The following is a 23,041-nucleotide window of genomic DNA, read 5'->3' as shown; positions in this document are numbered from 1 at the left end:
CCCCAAACCATTTGTACCTTCGGATAGCTCCTTTAAATCCAAGATCTGTCCTGGGGTCCGTTCGGCAGGTGATGCAGTTATTGTCCTAAAAAACTACTTAAAAACTTGCAGCCCATGCCCTACGGGAGTATCTGTGCCCTAACTTTGCACAACCCCTCAGTCCCTTCTCCCCACCCTCTCCATCATTAGGAATGCCACTGGAACATTTTCTCCATGCTGAACACTGCACAGCTGCTTAACTATCCAGCCCATGTTAGCATTAACATTCCTAATGATGAAGAGAGCGGGGAGGAGGGACGGAGGGGTGGTGCAAAGTTAGGGCACAGACACGCTCGTTGGGGTTCAGAAGGCATTATTACTGCATAGGTATAATAAAGTTATTATTATTGTATGAGGGCACAGTGTGGGCAATAGTAATCAGTGGGGCTACTGTTGGGGTATTATTTGTGATTAGGATTACAGTAGTATTCATTATTAATGAATGAGGAGGAGTAGTTGGGACATTCTTAGTAAGGACAATATCACTGTAAGTCATCATGGCCATCTAAATCAGATGGAGAAGGAAATGGAAAGAGAATGCCTCCAGTCAGAGAAGACATCACTTGTGAATCACTGGATGTAACTGTTATCACTTATACAGGCTCCAGAGGAGCTCCTATATAATACTAGAATATATCACTGTATTGAAGAATATATAGGGTTATATTGGTGTGTACAGTATTTGTGCTCATGATGTGATATAAAAGCAGCACTGTAGTACTGGACACATTATTTGGAGATGGGGATGATCTATCTATGGGTAAAGGTTCCATTAGAAGAGCTACTAGATATGCCTGCAATTCTGCTATAGAACATGCTTGGGGCTCTTTAGATCCTATCAATGCCCCTGGTGTGTCCTTTCTGTTAGCAAGAGCAGCAATGATGAAAATATAGCATTAAACATAAGCTTTGCCGCAGTAAAGTGAAATACAGTGCAGCAATCCAAGCTAACAGCAGCTGCACTTTTGCCAAAGTGACAGCCCCATAGCTTGGCACAGGAAAGCGTTAAAGGGATACTGTGGAGGAAAAAAATTGTTTCTAAATCAGCTGGTGCCAAACAATTATATAGATTTGTAAATTACGTCTACCGCCTCCATTCTTGTTAGAAACTATTTACTATGGGGATTTTGTTACTCCTACGACTGATAGACGTCAGGAAGTTCTAACGCAAGTGCCACCCCATCTTATTTGAACTATTAATTTTGAGGTAATTGGAAAACCTTGCCAGTGAATCTGCAACTATACACATACACTAAAAGATGATGGTCCACCTAGGCTCCTTGCCGACACATAAGCACAACAGTAGACCAATGGAACAATAAAAGGGCCATATATATAGGTGTAGCTCCACCTTAAATACTGGTATATACTGACTAAAACGACATTGTTAGCCTCCGTCTGACAATAGACCCCTATGGACGTATTTAGATTGTACAACAACATATTTCTCAACATACGTGCTAAACATGTAGGCAAGCCATGCTATGAATGGGACTTTATCCTTCTCGTTCCCCAGGCCATCAGCGATACTGTCCGGTCACCCCCAGACCTACATTCTTTCTGCATGCATTTGGATTGAGTTCCTTTTCAAAATTTCCACTGACAGAGCTGTTTTTGCTCCTTTTGACTTTATGAACTTTGCTGATCACCACTCGGGATTATGGATAAAGCGTAGGGTCAATCAGAGTGGGAAATTCTGATTTACTCATTGAAGCTGACTATGAAATAAATTTACAGTGGGGGCTTCTATGGTAATGGATTGCCAATAGATCATGGGGCCTGAGCTGCAGTTTTTCTAGAAGATAAGGTAGAAGAAGAACATATGATTTCATCTTGGGTCTGCTGATCTTTTGGGACCCATTCCAGGCAGAGTTCAGTGAGTTCAAGTTTTGATCGGCTGAGCTGCATTTGGTTACAGGGAGTCTGAGGTAGTCTGAAATCTACCACTTTCTTCTATAGTTTAGGCTGCTGCTCTGCCCCTTCTTTTTGAGACTTTTCTTGTTCATAATGGCTGCATAAGCAGAAGCCCACCACAAGTCAGAAACTTAGCGAGGCTGGGCAGGCTAAAATGTTACCCATAAGAACCCTACTTCTTCTTGTATTAGGACTGTCTTCCGGGTTCATAGATGTAATAAACTGAAATGCCTCATCATTATTATTTTATGAAGCTGGTGGTCAGGTGACCTAATAGATTAGCTTTAAAGGGAAACTATAAGCAGGTTAGATGAATCTAACCTTCTGATATTTCCCCTTTATGCACTTACCTTCATCCTCAGCACTCTGTGGACAAAAGAGATATTTCAGCAGGTTAGATTTGTCTAACCTGCTCATAGTTTCCCCTCTAATTTTTTAACTGGTATCTGAGCTTAGCTGTTTTTTTTTAAAGAGAAAACCAACAGAGTTCTGGGTTTAACTTTTAAGGGTAAATTCACACAGACGTCTCGCATAAAAAAAACGCAGCTAATCAGCAATACATTTATTATTATTCTTATTATTAATAAGTGAATTGCGGATTAGCTGTGGATTAGCTGCGTTTTTTTTATGCGAGACGCCCGTGTGAATTTACCCTAAAGAGTTATTCCGACTTATATTTGTGCTACAAGATAGGATAGGTGTCAGATTGTGGAGGGTCTGACTACTGGTGCGTAACTCTTTGCCACTCTGTCTGAAATAAAAACCTGACACACTTTTAAGGCAAATAGCAACCAATCACAGCTCCGCTTTCATGAACCAGGATTGGTTGCTAGGGAGCGGAGGTGTGCATACATGACTTACCACTCCATTTATAAGAAAGACTCAGGGCAGCACTCTTCAGATTGTGTGTGTATGTGGAAGGGGTTTCAGCGATCACACCCCCCACGCCCTCCACAATTTGATACTCAGAAAGAATACTCCTTTAAGTGTAAATGGAGAAGTAATCATAATTTTGCCTAGACTGTTGTGTAAACCAGGACGCAAAGGGGGTAGAATTCAAGTAAGCTACACCTAAATATGCCTATTTTGGAGGTCCTGTCGATGGGGCTGAAATAAGCAGATTTAAAGCGAATGTACCATTTTTTCCATTATCAAATTAGCGCCGGTGCGGGGTTTCCAGTGGCGCAGCCCTTTTTTTGAAATGCCACCCAGTTCCCGCATTCTGTGATGGTCTTTTTCTGTGCGTCAGCCTAGTTTAAAGCACTTGGGGGAGCCCAATACCCCCCATTATGACGATACCCCTCCCCTCTGTGACGCGGCTTCATTAGAATCAATGGAGTCCCGTCACAGAGGGGAGGGGATATGGACACACTGAGGGGCGGTGGGCCCACCCCCAGTGCGCAGAGCTGGGTCGGTGCATGGCAAAAGAGCATTGCCAAGTGCAGAAACTGGGCGGCATTTCAAAACAGTAATTCACTTTCAGGGGTTATAATTAATGGTTTTCTGCATGTCTTTGAGGCCTCAGTCTTGCACCTTGTATGCGTTGCTTTGCTTCTCCACATTATGGCGTGATTGCCATCAGGTCAATCAGTGCACACAATGATCTTCCATACGCATGCAGCACAGATTCTTCTTGTCGTATCACATATATATGCTTCTTTGATTACTGAGTTCCAAATCACGCATGGAAGGAATGAAATGATCCATATTATCCTTTGTGAGAACTAAAAATAATAGGGATCATGTGAAGAGAAAACTAAAATCATAAATGGTGATATTACTTGTGACAACCAGCCAGCCTGGCACTGCATATGTGAACCTTTTTATTTACCAGTTGTGTTTCATGAAGAATTTTAGCATTTCATCTGTTGTTTCGAGAAGATTTATGCTATTTCTTATGTTGTATAGGTTCCATATGTCCAGGGAATTCTGTGCGCATCTGTGCAGCAGTTTGTATATAAGAATTCCTTACTATTTTTATTCATCATTTAATCTTTGTTTCTGGTTTGCGCTAATTTCAGTTCTCTACCTGTCGTATAGGGAATGGATGTTTACAGTGTGGTTACTGTGTATTGTAGGTCTGATGAATTTGTAGGTTCATAAAACACTTGCTGAGAAGATGAATCACACATAATATATGCAGTATATGTATATAATAGTATAGCAGGAGGAAGTGATTATAACCACAAAGATAAAAAAAAGTCCTATCATGTTCATAGTAGTTGGCATAAGACAGGGCCGTAGCTAGGGTGCCGAGACCAGGGGGGGCGCCATCACAGGGAGCAGAGAGAGAAGGATCCCAGTGGATGAGGCAGCCTGGAAGCGTCAGTGTGAGGAGACCTCACTGGGTGCGCGCACACAGCTCCCAGGCAAGCCCCGCCCCGGCCGGACTTCATTGGCTGCTCCACTCCGGGCTTCCTATCAGTTAAAATCAGACCCTGCCGGACCCCCGACCCTAATCCGAGCGTTTAGTATTAGGGTTGGGGTTGGGGGTCGGATTAGGGTTACGTCCCATTGATTCTCATGTCTAACCCTCCCCACAGCCCCAACCCTAACCCTCCTGATTAGCACCAACCCCGAGGGTTAGGGTTAGGGTTGTTGTGTGGGGAGGGGATAGTTAGATGATTTTAGTAACCCTAATCTGACCCCCAACCCTAACCCTAATACTAAACGCTCGGATTAGGGTCGGGGGTCCGGCAGGATCTGATTTTAACTGATAGGAATCCCGGAGTGGAGCAACCAATGAAATTCGTCCAGGGCGGGGCTTGCCTGGGAGCTGTGTGCGCACACCCAGTGAGGTCCGGGATTTATGAGATTTAGTCACTACCCAGGAGACAGTGCTGGAAAGAGATGGTGAAGGACCTTGACATGTGACTATGATGCCACCGCAGGTCCTGTATGTTCACTGCACTATAGAGGAGGAAGAAGAAAGAAGATACAGGTGTGTGGAGAGGGGAGGACAATCAGGGGTGCACAGTGTGGGGAGGGGGGTGATGGTTGCCCAGTGTGGAGTGAGGAGGGGGGCAGGGGGGTACAGGGTGACACCAGTCTGGGATGGGGGAGACACACAAGAGTGTCCAGTGTTTATTTAGGGGTCTGGTCTGGTTGTACATTCTATACTTAACCCCTTAATAACTGCCCTCTCCAAATATATATCACATTTATATAAACCTTGCCTACTATCTGCAGGCATAGGGAACCTTGGCTCTCCAGCTGTTGCAGAACTACAACTCCCATCATGTCTGGACAGCCAAAGTTTTAGATTTGTCCATGTATGATGAGAGTTGTAGTTTTGCAACAGCTGGAGAGCCAAAGTTCCCTACACTATAAAGCAGCTGTATCTGTATATACAGTGACCATGATAGAGTCATTTTTCTAAATTATTTTTATTTTGAATTTGGTGATACCTTACTGGAGGTGACGGAATACCTTACTGGAGGTGACGGAATACCTTACTGGAGGTATTGCTGCTGCTGTTGTCTCTGCTGCTGAGTGGAGTTGATCGAACATCGGGAAATCCTAGGTTCTATAGAATTCAAACATTTATGAACCTGCCGCATTAGATTGCTGATGCCTTCCCAGTCCGTGGGGAAGGAGGAGACTGCCCGGGTACTGACTGGAATTCCGAGATTCAGCCTAGGTAATAGCCTAGGTAATAGGCTGAATCCCGGATTTCCAGTCAGTACCCGGACACTCTCCTCCTTCCCCCAGACCGGGAAGGCATCGGCAATCTAATGCGGCAGGTTCGTGAGTGTTCGAGTTCAATCAAACCTAGGATTTCCCGAGATTTGATCGACTCTACTGCTGAGCGTACCTGTGCATTAGGAGACGGCACCACAGAATCACATTACACTGGGGGTCAGACTGGACATAGATCAGGAAGCTTCGCTTCCTAATTCACAGGTACAGACAGTAGGGAGTGGAGACAACGGCGCCTCCTCAGTTACAGACAACAGGGAGCAGAGACAATGGTGCCCCCTCAGGTACAGATAGCAGGGAGCGGAGACAACGGCGCCTCCTCAGGTACAGACAGCAGGTAGCGGAGACAACGGCGCCTCCACAGGTACAGACAGCAGGGAGCGGTGACAACAGCGCCTCCTCAGGTACAGACAGCAGGGAGCGGAGACAATGGCGCCTCTGTTAAGGTACTTAGGGACCAAATTAGGGTACTTAGGGCCCAGAGCTGCCTGATAATCATTCTTCATAGAAACATTCCAGGTACACAGTAAATATGACATTATTTATCCCATATTGTGAACACCACACTAGTGCTGCCAGGATAGATGAGCGAATTGCTCATCCAAACTTCATTAAAAAAAAATATAAAGGCACACTACGTATATTTCAGTCAGTATTGTGGTCCTCATATTGCAACCAAAACCAGGAGTGGATTAAAAACACAGAAAGGCTATGTTCACACAATGTTGAAATTGAGTGGATGGCCGCCATATAACTGCCATTATTTCAATACAACAGCCGTTGTTTTAAAATAACAGCAAATATTTGCCATTAAATGGCGGCCATCCACTCAATTTCAACATGGTGTAAACATAGCCTTTCTGTGTTTTCAATCCACTCCTGGTTTTGGTTGCAATATGAGGACCACAATACTGACTGAAATATATGTAGTGTGAACCCAGCCATATACTGCATATGTTATATACCAAGGACGACATGGGCCCCCTTGTGCTTACTGTGCACACAGGAGAGGGGAGGGGGGGCGCAAAATTGAATCTTTGCCCCGGGTGCAGGAGACCCTAGCTACACCTCTGCATAAGATCAGTGTACAATGTCCCAACGTCAGGAGACTCTGCTTTGTTCTCTCAAAGCAGCATATCAAAGTTATTGTTTGTAGCTAATCGTATCTCTTCTCCTTCTAAGTCCTCGGAAGAAATACGGTTCTCTGGAGATGATGAGGAACTTGTAAATTTAGAAGACGAAGTTTTTAATCCAAACATGACCTCTTTCAAGCATGAGAATGTGGAGGACCTCTATGAGCTGCTAGAGAAGTTGGGCAGGTGAGTGTGTTTTACTCTCTTTGTAGTGGAAGGCTGCATGGTGAATTATTTGCAGTGATGATATCACCTGTCTACTGGTTTGTCTGTAGCCATCACATCTGGTTACAGTACATCTGTATACTGCATGTGTCACCATAGGCTGAACTTTATAAAAAACTAGAGAATATGTTTCTTGTATAACCCCAACATCATCTAACCACTGAAGTTCATTGGTGGAAATACTTAAATAATATTTACCTTATCAAGACTTTATTATTTATTATTTTATACTGTACTGTACAATAATTCCCAGAAAGCATTGGTTTGCCACAGTTCTCCATCACAGTGCTCCCATCCTGCCTACTCCCTAACACTCCTGCCAGTTCTCTGCCCAAAGCTGTTGCAGAAGATACATTGAGCTTGAAGGCCCTATTCCACGGAGCGATTATCGTTCATAAACTCGCTCCAACGACCGCATGTTAACGATAATCATTCCGTGGAATAGCTGTAAACGAGCGAACGACAACTGCAAAATTATTGGTGAGTCGTTCAAAATAGTTTTTCAGCATGTCGAAAAAAAATCGTTGGTCTTTGAAAGATAATTCGCTAATCGGTTAGTAAAATTAGAAATCTTTTAGTCGTTCGTAAAAAGGTTTAAAAAAAGTAGGTGTGTCGTATGGTCATGATCACCCCGGCGAACGTTTTAAACGACCACAAAATAATCGTTACACTACATATATCGTTCACGTTCCCACGTGTGTTATGTGTTATCGTTCGCTAAAAAAAAACGTTTTGTGATCGTTAACAAGCGGTCGTTGGATCGAGTTTATGAACAATAATCGTTCCGTGGAATAGGGCCTTTAGACAATACACATTTTGTTGTTCTTCTGTTTTGAACTTCCTGTCAGTGACAAATGATGCAAGAGCACGCTGGAGCCTGTACTACTGACCTAATGATCACCCCTCGGCTCTAAAAGCAGTGGTCTGACTGTTTATATATATATATATATATATATATATATATATATATATATATATACAGGTTATATATATGTATGTATATATATAGTATATGTACACAGTATATATACACAATGAAGGACATTTATGAAAAATTGCGCCAGGGCCTTATGCCACAGAGAAGGTGCAGAGATTATTCAGCGGTCGGGAAAAAAAAATTTATATACTGTATATTTATTACCTAACTGAATGTGAAGCATTTTTATAGTCTATGCAATTGTATTAGACTAATTTATTGTTGCCCAAAAATGTAAAAATGTAATATTTGAGCAGCCGTTCACCACCTCTTGACCAGGTGTAACATTTACTCCTGTTTGAGTTTTTGCGCAAGTCGGAATAATTGTGCAAATTCACAAAGGTTTTTTCCCACAATAGATAAATTTCACACAAAAGAAGCCTGCAATAAAAGAAGGCACACAAAAAAATTAGCTATTAGACTGAAGGATAAATGTCTGCCTGTGTTTTGCGTTTTAAGATATATCACTCAATGCTACTGATTTCAGGGGGGTATAATATGACCTGAGGGGTATAAATTGGAATAAGCTAATTTATACTCCTGGGTATAATCTAGCCTAGGCCACGCTAACCCCTCGGTATAGTCTGGTCTGTAGGTATAGTCTGGCCTGTTACAGCAGGACACTGCTGCAGTCACTGATCGGGGAGTTCCTGCTGGATCATGATGACACAGGAAGCCGGAAGAAACTGGAGGTTCATTTTGGCCGGAGTCCTCCTTTGACTCTCTACGACTTGCCATATACAAGGTATAAGGTAAAATCGCACTGGACTATTATCAAGTATGAAAGCAGAATTTAAGGAAACAGAAATCACCTGGGTCATGCGTCATCAGATTATAGGAAAAACACTTTTAGTGGGGTCCTACATCCTTGTTACACGTACGATATGTGACCATGGTGTAAGACCAGACATTTCAGTTTATTGCCCTCAGAACAAAGAAATTGTGTACTGCTTTGATCTGTATCACTTCATTCTCTTGAAGCCTTTGATTTATTAACTATCCATGCTAGAATCTATAAATTATGTATAAACTGCTCAATAATTCAGTAATTTAAACAAAACTCGCAAAAGGGAAAAAAGCCTAGAAACACATAACTGACACTAAAATGAAATAAAACCTTGTAGTGACGGAAGTCACGATGGACCAGTTAATATTCAGATTGTTCCTTATTATACAACGTAGCTCTAAAAACGTTTAACATACATTTGGTAAGTAGAAGTTAATGAAAAAGAACATATAAAAAAAATCAGTGTTTGAATACAACAAAGAATAACATGTAGAACATGACTGTAAATTGAATAGAGATCAAATCGTCACATTGGTCATCATTCTTAGACCTTCATAAATTCTCACATTTTGAACCAGAAACCAAATAAATAACTATATATTGCACGCCACACAGTTCTTACAATGCCATTATATAGTGCTCAAATAACACCATCATATTCAATTGATATAACCAGTCATCCAGTACTCGCATTATACCATTATGTATTTCTTTACCATCATGTGATACTTTATGTGAGGTTCTTCACATCATCCACAAGCTCAGATACTGCACACTAATATATACCTGAATAAAACTTGTCTGTGTCTTCTTTCGGCTTCATTATATCTCTTAATTGTGTCACCTAGGCGGGGCTTCACGGCAGGTGGGCCCATTCCGCAGCCAGGAGATGGGGCCCAACTACCATGAAGTCCCATTTAGGTGACACTATTAACAGATAAAATGAAGGGTGTGTAAGGGGGGTGACAGTATCACTTTAAGTATTACAACTGTACATTGTCCAAATATTAATTGGAAAAATTGTTCTGGAGACTTGCCGGTTAGATTAAAGAGTCTCAAGGTCAGGCTGCAGGCAGACAGCTGTAGAGAATGTATTGTATATCTGATCAGAACTTGTAGCACTTGGTATTATAAGCATATCTCAGCTGACATCCACAACATCATGTCCTATAAACAGAAAATGTTATCTTTTCCTATTGTCCTACATGTAACCCATCACTTACAGGCCTGTTTCCATCCTGTTAAAGGAAATTGGTCCGTCTCCTAAAACAAGCCCTAATCTGTGCCCTATGTACTGATTTAAGCTATAGCAAACACTATCCTAACGTGATATGTGCATTATGCCCCACATTGTCACCAGCTAATCTAAAACCTACTGGTATAGAATGGGTTTCCTGTTTAATAGATTATATGATGAGGGAACATGATGCATCACACAATTCCCATAAAAAGCCTCTCCTTCTTTGAACAGTTCCAGTCATGAACAGAGGTGGCAGCACAGAACACACTAAAAAGAAAACTCCACTTCCTGTAGGACATACAGTGCCAGTTAATTTTTTCTCCAGAGTACCCCCTTTAATCCTACTTTTTAACATCACAATCTTTTTGGTTTTACAGTGGTCACTTTGGAGAGGTAAAGAAATGTAAAGAGAAAAGTACCGGAACCTTCTACGCTGGGAAGTTCATCAAGACCCGCAAATGCAAAGGAAGCAGACTGGGGCTTGACCGCGATCAAATAGAAAGAGAGGTGTTTATTCTGCAGCAACTGGAGCACCCCAATATCATGAGGTTACATGATGTCTTCGCCAGCAAAGCAGAAATGGTGCTGATTCTGGAACTGTAGGTACCAGACAGAACTGTAGTACATTGTAAGCCAAAGATGTAAAATTCTGTGTTGTGTGTGTTTGCGCTTACTGTACTGTGCCCATGGCTGTTCTTCTTTCCCAACTCTGAACTCCTCCCACACACAATGGAGGAGTTCAGGTTCGGGAAAGCTGTCAGAAGTTGGCCCCTCCAGTTATTTCTCACTTTGATTGGTCTGTCTGTAATTACAGACCAATCGCAGTGATCCCCTGCCAGGGCAAGTAGTGATAGGTCCTTGGTTGGTTGATGGGACCTTTCACCACTCGCTCAAAGTTTTCCACAGAGACAGTTTAATTCTTTCACATACATGTACCGGGGGTTGCGCTAACATGCAGCAACCCCAGATGTTCATGAATGTGAAAATTGGTTTTAGAAGGACAGACCCATGCAAATATGAGCACCAATGCAGTAGATTGAGATTGATGCCTGTTTATGTAGATTGATGCCTGTTTAGGTGCGTTTTAGGCTGAGTCAAGTCCATGTGCTGGAGGCAAATATCTGTATAGAAAGCCTGGCAATGCTAATCATATGTCAAAGCCCAGACAGTCAATTTAGAAAAAATTGCAGAGGACACATAACCGCAACAAAAATGCATTGTAGACTGCACATCTCCTTTTCACATATCGATATTGCTGTTGACTATAAAATGACTAACTATATATGTAAGCAGTGTTCAGCTTACCGCCAACACCACTGCCCTGTTCAATTCAACCCCCCCCCCCCCACATACTCAAATACATCACAGAAAACCTGCAGAGTTGGCATAGGGGTATGTTCACTTGGTTTGGCAGTTGTTCTATCTTTAGGCTATGTTCACATTACGCAAAAGTACGGCCGTTGTTGCCATCGGCAACAACGGTCGTACTTTGTGCACGGTGGAACAATGCCTTAATTTCTATGGGATCCCGGCCGGAGCGTATACACATCGTATACGCTCCGGCCGGGATCCCATTCGGGGCCGCAAATAACTGACATGTCCGTTTTCTGCGGCCGCAATTCAATGAATTGCGTCCGTAGGAAACCCTGTCAGTTCACACAGTGAAGCGAGCAGCTTCGGCCGCTCGCTTCACTGTGTGCTATGGGAAGTTCTGATGCGGGCACGCTGATGCGCCCACATCAGAACACTATGGCCATAAAGATCATCCAGCCGGTCTAATACGTTGTGTGAACATAGCCTTAAAATGTATGTGTTACCTCAAATACTCTACTTATTACAGGCCTTGCCAATCAGCTTGCCCCTGTTCTTCTTCTGACAACTTTCTTCTCTCCTCACAAAATTCATATGGGCGCACAAACCTGCTAGACTGGCTAAATCCAACGCTTTATTGTACCAAAGTGCAAGATGGAATGGGCCTCCCCAACCTCTACCTGTATTATGTAGCAGCTCGTCTTTCTAGGGTGCTGGATTGCCACAGACATACCCCTTCTAAACTATGGGTTCAACTAGAATCTGCCCTCTTCCCTGGTCTTCCTTGTTACTGTCCCTTGGCTTGCTGCCTCCTCATGGCAGGGTCTCACCTCACCATTGTCTCTACACAAAAATCTGCCACAAACACGTCTCCTCCGGGTTCATAGCCCCTTACCCTTCTACGCTCTTCCCCATTCTGTGCAATCTGGCGTTTCCTCGTGGGAAAGAGGACCCTGTATTTCATAAATGGTGCAGAGCAGGCAGTTTTATGGCTAAGACCTTCTTACAAGCCTCCTTGTGGCTCTCTTTCTGCTTTAAAGGCCCTTATGGATCCCTGCCTCCTGGGACTCTGGAGGGCTCTTCAACTACACCACTTTCTCCTACCTCTTCTTACTCCTTTCCACGATTGCTAACATGCTTTGAAACTCTCTCTAGCCTCTGCCCATCTCTGACATTCCCTCTCTATTATTTAGGCCACGTTGGTCTCCCTGCCGGAGCAACCCGGTTCTCCATACCTGACCGCTTGGAAGTCCGATCTCGGTCTCTCTCTTTTAGAAGCGCAGGTCTCATGTGTTAACTTTTACGCATTTTTCCTTGATTTCGTTTAGCATGGGGATTTAAACTGATTTCTAGATGGTACCGTGTTCCTACCCATCTCCACCGGATCTTACCTAAAGTCTCGCCAATGTGCTGCAGGAACTGCAACAAGGAAGGCACATTCCTAGATACTTTTTGGAGCTGTCCTTTTGGATGGAGTTGTGAGGCCTGGCCTCCAACCTTCACAGACTTCCAGCTGCCCTTTACCCCACCTTTTTTTTTCCTCCTGCCCATCTTCGAGATTGTAGTCAAGACATACTATGAAGACTAATTTACTGACACTGATGAATATAGAACCTTTGTAGCTCAGTGAGCGTGTCTCTCTGTTTCTCTTTCTATCTTTCTCTCTTTCTTCCTTTCTCCCCCTAGCTGCTCTCTATGTGCTCAGAACCAATAAGGTGGGCCTTTGGCCCTTGTTTGGCACACTATGTTTATTTCTGTGTAATGCCCATCCTTTGTGCTATCCATGTAATTATTAATGCCTTGTTGACGCTGCTTGTCATTTTAGTTATGTAAACCGTAAAGTAATTTTGTCTCTGGCTATAGCTCCAAAAGAGTCCCATTGGTTTTTGATGTTGCACCGATTAGTATGAAAATATTTTTGGAGTGTGTATGTATTCTCCATGGATATAGCAGATGTCTTCCATCTTTTTACAGTCCAGCTGTGCATTTCAAATCATCTGCTGATGCCCAAATAAAATCTATTATACTGGACAAATCCAGTGTCCAGCCCTTAGGTAAACAGGGATGGGCGGCTTCTTGTTTACACAGCTGCTTGCGGTTTGGGTGGCCCATTTATCAATTACATTGGAGACAACACTTTTATTGAGAAAATGCGAAAAACATCCCCATTATTGTGCTTGTGCTCTCATTTCCCCTGTTGTTCTTGTCGCTTTGCAGAGGGATTGTATTACTAAATCTGACTGTAAAACATTTAGTCCATGGAGTAAGCTTGTCTGTGTTATTACTGTTAGCAGGGCTGAAGGCTAAGCAGCCCTACAGTATCTGAGATGCATACACGTAGGTGCAAAAGTATTCACCCCACATCCTGATGTCTATTATGTCTATCTGACTATTTGTGTATGTTCCAGACATGCTTTGTAAATAGTTTTTCATAGACTTAAATATTAACCTATCCTTAGCCTTTTTTACTGGCAATCCATTGGGGTTCATAGAGGGGGTATTCTTAGGCCAGCAAACGCCCGTTTTAATTTCTTTATGCTCTATTAATTTCAAAGCCCTGCATATAGCAAGCAGGCCACATCTTAGGCTACGTTCACACGTAGCAAAAGTTGTGGAATTCTTCGCTGCAAAATGCCACCAGCCTCCCTGTCATAATGTCAGTCTATGGGAGGCTCACTCGCCTCCTCTCTCAGCGCTGAAGAATCACAGGGAGGCTGGCCATTTTTCACAGGGAATTCCGCCACTTTTGCTACGTGTGAACGTAGCCTTTAAGAGAGATTCCCATCTAAGCTAGTTATGCCCTACCTACAGCATATGGAATAATAGGCATTATCTCTGGATTATTATGGGTGCCAACTGTCAGACCCCCTAGAATTACCTAGAATGTCTGACAGTTGGGACGCCAAATGATCTAGAGAATGGGGTCAAAATTGTAATTGGAATGTAAGGAGTGCACCGCTCATATATAGCCCTAAGTAGGGCCTCTGAAGCTTGGAGGCCTCAAACACTCAGCTTGTCAGTGTTCAAGGAGGGGTCCCATAGAGAATGCATAGGGCACTGACCGCACATGAATCGTGCACTCTGTTCATTACGGGGACCATTTTCTTCTCAGAATTGCTAGGGGTCTCGGCAGTTAGGGACCAGCTGATCAGACTGTTACCCCCAATAGTGTGAATGGAGGAATAACATTTTGAGATGGGTACTCCCCTTGGCCTGTCATGTCTACTTAAATTAATGTCTAATCCACATAATGCATAAAAGCATTGGGTATTCTAGATTGAGAGGTGGTATTGGCAGCCAAATTGTCCCCTCTCTTACCTCCAATATGCCACCATCATATGGTATATGGAAATGTGTTACCTATAATAGATAACTTCAGGAGTTGACAACTTGCCGGGTGATAAAATGCATGTAACTTATTACCATTTCTGACCTTGCCATCCTCTATTGTATTGATAGGATCAGAGGGGGAGAGCTATTTGATTTCATAGCAGAAAAGGAAGCACTGTCAGAGGAGGATGCCATTGTGTTCCTGGAGCAGATACTGAAAGGAGTCGCCTATATGCATTCCAAAAGCATTGCACACTTTGACCTAAAGGTAACCTGTCCTAAACTGTTTGCCACTAGAACTTTTTTTTAATTTTGGCTTTCTCCTTTTTTTTTTAACATGTTCATGACAATGCCATTTTGCTTAGGCCATTAAAACTCCCTTAGCAGCATAGATACAGTTCATATCACATTTTAAATATCTCTTCTAAGGCTATGTTCAATACAAAATGTAAAAATAAGTGCAGATGTAGTTTCCCAGTACAAGTCTTGCTCCACCTGTCAAAAGGTAACTCTGTTAGGTGTCTTTCTGCACCATCACCACTGGGTGTCTCACTCCCCCCTGTCTCTGTGTACAGCTGAAGGTATGCTCCACTGTTATCTGTTGTCCAGTCACTAGCCTGTGTGCCACACACTGTTCTCACTATTTTTTGGCACACTTTCATATACAACAAAGCTTATGACTGTATTGCACTCAAGAGTATTCAAGTAAAGTGTTATCCGTGTTGTGCTGGACTCATTACTCTCTGCCGCACCTGCTCCCACACATTGTGCTACCTTTACAGAGCCCAATGCCAGTGTGTCCGTGGTGGGTATCATTACACCTGGCCACCATGACACATGCTTTGATGACTAGTGTTGAAAGACAGTGTTTCCACATTAATTATTTTTAACGTAAATGCAATGTGGGAGCACAGCCCAACACTTACTTCCCCTGTTCCTAGAGGCGTTGGTTTGGGGTGCCAGTACTAAAAGTGCCTAGGGCACATTAATTCCAAATACAGGCCTGGCTTTGGGGTATATGCGTATACTAACACACTTACACACACACACACTTTGTGCCGATATAAATATCCTGTGTGCACCGCTGGTTTAAACTGGGTTTAGTTTAGGTCGAGTTTGTCGGGTGTGTGTGTGCTATGAGGTGATACTAGGATCTGGGTATGTAAGGAGTGGCAGACATAGGTAGAATCCTGACCCCATAAACTACAGCACGGAAAGCATCAGAGAATCATTTACATACTGCTCCTCACTGCCATTGTGCCTCAGGATAAAAGATTTTCTTTTAAATTTCTTTCCATTGTCTCTATTTTTCTTTTAGCCTGAAAACATTATGCTATTAGAGAAAGATGTGCCACACCCAAAGATAAAAATTATCGACTTTGGACTGGCCCAAAAAATTGAAGATGGAGCAGTATTTAAGAGCCTCTGTGGGACACCTCAGTATATTGGTAATGTACAGGCACAGCGGTCTCTATACATTACCCACACATACAATATTCAAGAGCTACTTTGTAATTTCAAGGCCTGCACCACTGAACCTTTCAAAGTAGATTTTCCAGTGAACTGAATTTGGTCTGCTAATTCATGACAGGATTATCAAGGGTATTAACCACCAAATTGGCAGTACAATTTCCCACCAGCTGCTATAGGAAGCTCCTCAGGGGTGGGTCTTAATGAATAAATCTAATTGTAGTTGTGCTTTTATTTGTACAATATATATTGATGGAGCAGGCCTACACAATGGCTCAGATTTACTAAAACTTTCTGTGTGCAAACTTAGGGCCCGTATACACTACGGAATCGATGCAGAGTCCGTGCGGAATTTCGGCGCCAATTCCATAGAGTGAACGGGCCCTTAGGGTACTATTACACGGAACGATAATCGGACGAATTGGCCCGATTCGGCCGATTATCGCTCTATGTAATAAATGCATGCGTTGATATAGGTTAAACCCCTATTCCACGGGTCGTTTAAAGGAGCAATATCGTTCGTATTCGGCCGATATCGGCCGCTACGAACGATATTCGTCCCGTGGAATAGAGTGCAACGATCAGCCGACATCGTTCATGTCGGCTGATCGTTGCAGTCGCTTGTTTTTCAACATGTTGAAAAACAAGCGACTGACATAGCAGCGATCTGCTGCCGTCGCTCCGTTGAATAGGATCGTCGGCAGCAGATGCTGCTATATCCTATGGGCTGCCCGGACGATCAGCGATCCTCCGAGCAGCCCCTCCCGCACTCACCCGCTCGCTGCAGCTGCGTTGAATAGCGGCGGCAGCGAGCGGGGAACGAGGAGCAAACGAGCTCCTCCAAACGACTCGTGGAATAGGGGCATTAGACCCTATTTTTGTCGGGCACCGACCGCGCACTGCTGCGTGTAATAGCGGTGCGTGGCCGGCGATTAACGATATACATTACCCATCCACGTTCCAGGGCTGCTCCTGCCGTCCGCTTCTCCCGAGGTCCCGCGCGCGCTCTAGCTTCACAGAGGCCTGTCAGCTGATAGGCCGCTCAGCCAATCACAGGCCGCAGCGGTCCCGGCCTGTGATTGGCTGAGCGGCCTACCAGCTGACAGGCCGCTGTGAAGCTAGAGCGAGCACGGGACCCTGGGAGAAGCGGACGGCAGGAGCAGCCCTGGAACGTGGATGGGTAATGTATGCCAGTTTAGCAAGGGCTGCAAGGACATCGGTAACGATGTCCTTGCAGCTCTTGTCAAACGATTATCGGGCCGTGTAATAGGCCCAGTAAACGAGCAACGATCTAGCAGATCGCTGCTCGTTTACAGGTATTATCGGGCCCTGCTCGGCCCGTGTAATACCACCCTTAGAGTAGACAGTCTTCAAATGTGCCAGATTTATCAATGTGGCAGGGTCCTTTAGGGTTAATATATGAATATGACAAAACACAATTACTGACAAATCAAAGGCAAAAGTAATTCCATTGATTAAATGTGTTTGTTACACAGCTCCAGAAGTTATAAATTATGAACCATTAGGACCACCGACAGATATGTGGTAAGTTTTTTACAGCCTACATATACTGACATCACACCATGATACTTACTAACTCAATCAATTATACAGGTAACTTGCTCTGTAGTGATGTTTGCTGTACATACTGCAAAAGCTCTCAGATGTATCCATCTGCCATATGTCATTCTGGCTTCTGCCAGGCTCAAATATTTTGTAATACCTTTCTGGTGTATGGCATAGCATTATTATCTACTCCATTCCATACAGAGGTTACCCGTAATATTAATACTGCATTTGGAATTAGATAAGTACTAAGGACTAAGGACCCAATTACAAGGGGCAGTTATTGGCCGAACCGGTCAATATTGCCCTGTGTAATAAGCCCAGCAATGAACAAGCAAACACTTTTTGTCAGGTTAAAAAATCCTTGTACAGTGTCCCAGAGCAGTTATCCACTGCTTTATTTATGCAGATTTATGCCATAAAGGTCTTAAACCTTATCAGGATAGACTTAAAAGGGGAACTATCAGCAGGTTACATGAATCTAACCTGCTGATAGCCCCCTATAATGACGCCCAAGGTGAAGGTATGCCTCTTACCTTTTATCCTCTGTGCCGTTCCTGTGCACTTAGTCATTTACTTCTTTGGTAAGACCAGAGGAGCACTGCTCCGCCCCCCCCCCCCCCCCCATAGCAAAGATCCAGCCCCCGTTGATTATAATTAGTAGGAGGTAGGTGGCTGGGGGTGAATAGGCGCTATGGGGAGGCACAGGAAGGGGAACAGTGCCAAGGATGAAGAGGCATTCACAATAGTGGGCTATTTGCATGTTAGAATCATCTAACCTACTGATAGTTCCTCTTAGTTCCTCACATAACCCCTTTAAGCCATGTCGGATCTACTGCATGGAAGGCTGTTATAGCAGATTTTTCATGGCAGGCATAGCTACAGCCAACAATGATGCCATAATGATATGTATTTTTTTAATCTTAATTGTGCTGTTTCTTGTTTTACAGGAGTATTGGAGTTATTACATATATACTGTAAGTACACACACCAACAATGATGAATGTTTCTTAAAACAGCAGAAAACGTGTATGTTTTGCAAATAAACCTAATTTGAAATGGTGGGTGTTTGAATAGTTTTCTAGCCTCAGCCTTCAGTGAAGCAAAGAAACTCATGATCATGTAAATTTTTCAGATTTGTGATCTACTACTCATCATGTGTAAATGTACATGTGTCTATAGTACCCTACAGGGGCGGATTAACTTTTCCATAGGCCCCGGGCTGTTCACCAGGCCTGGGCCCCCCCACCCCACTGTAACTATGGCAACACTAGCCTGGCGTTCATAGTACAGTATAGATAATGTCATTATGTCCTGATTTGTGCAAAATTGCCATAAAAAACTGTGATTTTTTGCAAATCATGGCGGAAGTGTAGCCAGGAGACAGTACACCACTGAAAGTATAAGTCTTTTTGGGTGGTCATGGGCCCCCCAGAAGCTCAGGGCTCCGGGCTGCCGCCCGGAACGCCCCTATTATAATCCGCTACTGGTACCCTAAAGTAGTTCTGACCTACACACAATCCTGGTCCTCAGCCCAGAAGAGCTCAGTGCTAATGATACCAAGGACGTAGCTAAATTGTTCTTTTTAACAATGCTCGCAGCAGATTGTGCTCCTTATTTGGACCACATTGTATTAATTCTTTCTAGTCCTATAGAGATGTTTAGTGTCATCACAGTTATATTCCCAACTCAATAATACCGCCATGAAACTGTATGGCTCTCTACTGCTTTTACATGTATACTGCTTTTATCTGCTTTTATCTGAAAGCAGCCAGTCAGCGGTCACCTGAATGAACCTGGCATTTTGTGTTCCAATCCCTGCAGTCAGAGGTCAGTCATTGGACAGGGAAAAGTCAGGCAAAGCAGGTCTAACTGAATCCTGGCCAGTTGGATAAGTGAGGACAAGAGTGGTGTTGTTTCTGTAAGAAAGCAGGAACACTTTAAACAACAACAGTAAAAAAAAAAACTGTGCATCGTCTTGTTTTGTGGCCTATCCTGCTTTTTCTGCCTGTGGAGTTATGTGGCAGGTTGTTTTCTGGACTGTGAGTTCTTGTTGGGACTGTTTGAGCAGAGAAGTTAATTTTTGTTTACTTTTTATTCATTTTTTCAAACTGGTGTCAGAAAGTTATATAGGTTTGTAATTTACTTCTTTTTAAAAATCTTAAGTCTTCAAATACTTATCAGCTGCTGTATGTTCTGCGGGAAATGTTGTTTTCTTTCCAGTCTGACACAGTGCTCTCTGCTGACATCTCTGTCCGAGACAGGAACTGTCCAGAGCAGGAGAGGTTTTCTATGAAAATTTGTTGCTGCTCTCGACAGTTCCTATCTCAGATAGAGATGTCAGCAGAGAGCACTGTGTCAGCCTGAAAAGAATACATCACTTCCTGCAGGAAATACAGCAGCTGATAAGTATGGGAAGACTTGAGACTTTTGAATAGAAGTAAATTACAAATCTATATAACTTAAGCCATGTGGGAACTACTGCATGGAAGGCTGTTCTAGCAGATTTGTCATGGCAGGCATAGAGGCCTAGTGAAGAGTGCTGACCAGACCCCCTGGACCTCCACTGATGCAGTATATTACGATGTAGTTTCTGTAGTCGCTATCAATCACAACATCGATCATTAATGGTAGGTGTCTGCTGAAAATTGAAATGTTTGTCAGGAATGAGATTTAGTAAGTACAGTGGTGCATTGGATTAAGAGCATAATTTGTTGTGGGACTGTGCTTGTAATCCAAATAACTCTTAAACCAAAGCAAATTTTCCCATAAGGAATTATTGAAATGCAGACAATTGGTTCCCCACCCCAAAAATAATGATTTTTTTTTTATTCTGAATAACATGCAAAACAAATCAGGAAGTGAGAATCACAGAAATGTGCAGGAAGACAGTGACAGAATCCTCTCTATACAGATGGGAAACAGCTATGTCCTGTCCCTTCATGCAAGCCCCAGCCTGAAGTGGATATGCCATGATTTGGAAGGTGAGGGAGACTTCCTGGGTCAGAGTACAGTGCTGTAGACCTCGCTATGCAGACCATGCACCTCCTCCACTCGCCCTCCCACCCAGTACAGGGAGCTCTTAAACCAAAGCAATGCTCTTAAACCAAATTACAATTTTGAAAAACTGTGAGCTCTTCTTGCAAAACACTCTCAATCCAAGTTACTCTTAAACCAAGGTACCACTGTATTGTGATTTGAGCCCTTATTAGGATATTGGCAGACATATTTAGCACAGTATACTGATCTCCTTGCATTTCTTATAGTGAGTATTCATGGTAAATCTCTTCTTGATTGTATATCCTCCTCTCCTGATTCTCCCTTTAGTGTATATTATGTGGAGGTTTGGCATGGTGTTGCACGTTCCTTGGCACCTGTGTGTGAGAGAGGGGATTTTTTCTGGTACGTTCCTTGGCACTTGAGCATTTGTCCTCAGATAAATTGGTATAACCATCTGAGGATTCATATTCAGAAGAGAACATAATGTGGGAATTATTTGGAAATGTGTTTGTTTCTTTTTTTTTAATATAGACTTAGGACGGTGCAAACTTATTAAAATAGTCTTTTTCTTCTTGGGCAAACATAGATCTGTTTGTGTGCATTATAACTTCCTCACGTTCACTGATGTTATCCTGCAGTAAAGGGATGGAAGGCTATTTTTACAGATCAGGGCCAGGTACTGAGACAGGTTTGCCTGAGCTAACAGCCCAAACATTCGGCTGCAGCCCTAGGGAGTCCCAGAAAACATAGGTACAGCCATAGGGTCCTAGGCCTCCAGCCAACTTCTCCAGGCACTGGTAGTCAAATGCAGGGTGCTTGGACTCAGACGAACCCAAGTGTACTCAAGGTTCTCTCACCTCTGAAGGCTACTAAACAGGGAGGCATTTTGGATCATCACCCTGGAATAAAGGCTACCACAGGGACTTAAAGGGTTTTTTCAGAGGAAAACCAATTGATGGCCTATTCACAGGATAGGCCATTCATAGCTGATCACTGGGGTGGCGACATCCATGTTATTGAAGCACAGTTCACATTTACACCTTCTGGATCCATATACATGTGTTCATGAATGGTGCTACTGATATGTAGAATCTGTGTGTATATATAGCTTCTTTATATTCAAATGGTCATCTATTGTTATATGTGAATATGAAAATAAAAGAAGTGGGGTCAGTTTGTGGTTTTGTGATACCTAGGCTGTATAAGCCACCTTCATTTTCAACTGTTATGAGTAATGTAAGAACCCCATTAGCTTCCTATTGTCATTACTGTGGAAGGGGTATAGTGTGGTAACTTTAGTCTTTTCTCTTGCAGACTTAGTGGTTTGTCGCCATTTCAAGGGGAAACAGATGAAGAAACACTGACAAATGTGGTGTCGGGGAACTACGAATTTGATGACCGATATTTTAAAGACACCAGTGACATGGCCAAGGAATTTATTCAGCAGCTGCTAGTTAAAGACCCCAGGTAGGTCTCTGGTAGGTCCAGGTAGGTGTCTGTTTTATCAGCCATGTACAGTTAGAGAAAGTATTTCTGGTTTCATTTACATTGATGGCCTAATGTTAAAGTGGTATTTCCATCTTATTGAATTACCTCCAATTCAAAAGACAGGGGGCAAAAAGGATATTGGTGGGGGTTTACTGCAGAGCCTTGGAATTAACGGAGTGCACACAAAATGTGTCTAGATGGGTAAGTGGCTGAGTGATAGGAAACAGATACGGTTAAGTTGTGTCACTGTTTGCCACAGCAGCCAGTGGTCTACTAAAGGCCTTCAGGCATGTCATGAATATTACATCATGACACCGGCAAGGTGTGATAGCATATGGCAGAATGACACTGAGCGGCAAGCGGTTGGGTGCTGTTCAAGCGGTTGGGTGGGGTAAAAACGTTTTAAATAAAAAATATACAAAAAAAATCCTCTGTATTAAAAATTAGGAACAACCAACATTTCACATTTTAAAATAAATAATCTAAACTGCAAATAATAAAAAAAAAATCTAACATCACTAGCAGAGCAAACGGTAACAAACGCTTGCCATGCAGAGGCTGCCGTACAGAGCAGCAGTGACAGGCAGCTTCTCCTTAGATCTCCTATCAACATTTATACTGACAGGATAATACAGTGTAGTATATTAACAATCAAAAGATTACATGTCAAAGTCCCTTTGTGGGCTAATTAAAAGTAAAAAAAAAAGTTTTGGAAGATATAATTTTATTATATGAAATATACCCCCCACATAACATAAAATACCACTACACAATTTTTGCTTACAAAATAATTGTTATATCAAAGATAAAAAAAATCACTGCATCCATAATGATCAGGGTTATATTATTATCTAATATTATTT

General features: G+C 42.9%; 1 protein-coding gene across 3 annotated transcripts in view; it reads left to right on the top strand.

Moving 5' to 3' along the window:
• Positions 1-23,041, top strand: part of LOC138770287 (death-associated protein kinase 2-like) — a 92,682-nt gene that overhangs the window by 63,238 nt on the left and 6,403 nt on the right. For all 3 annotated transcript variants that reach the window (XM_069949270.1, XM_069949268.1, XM_069949269.1), the window contains 7 exons: positions 6,835-6,971; positions 10,391-10,612; positions 14,784-14,922; positions 15,973-16,102; positions 17,621-17,669; positions 18,641-18,667; positions 22,005-22,157. In XM_069949270.1, the coding sequence (XP_069805371.1) occupies positions 6,910-6,971; positions 10,391-10,612; positions 14,784-14,922; positions 15,973-16,102; positions 17,621-17,669; positions 18,641-18,667; positions 22,005-22,157 (782 nt within the window). In that variant the 5' untranslated portion in view covers positions 6,835-6,909. The remainder of the gene's footprint in view (positions 1-6,834; positions 6,972-10,390; positions 10,613-14,783; positions 14,923-15,972; positions 16,103-17,620; positions 17,670-18,640; positions 18,668-22,004; positions 22,158-23,041) is intronic.

The sequence above is a fragment of the Dendropsophus ebraccatus genome, chromosome 13, assembly GCF_027789765.1.
Source record: "Dendropsophus ebraccatus isolate aDenEbr1 chromosome 13, aDenEbr1.pat, whole genome shotgun sequence".
NCBI classification, from domain to species: domain Eukaryota; kingdom Metazoa; phylum Chordata; class Amphibia; order Anura; family Hylidae; genus Dendropsophus; species Dendropsophus ebraccatus.
The sequence above is the reverse complement of the archived record's forward strand: the minus strand, read 5'-3'. Positions and strand labels throughout refer to the sequence as shown.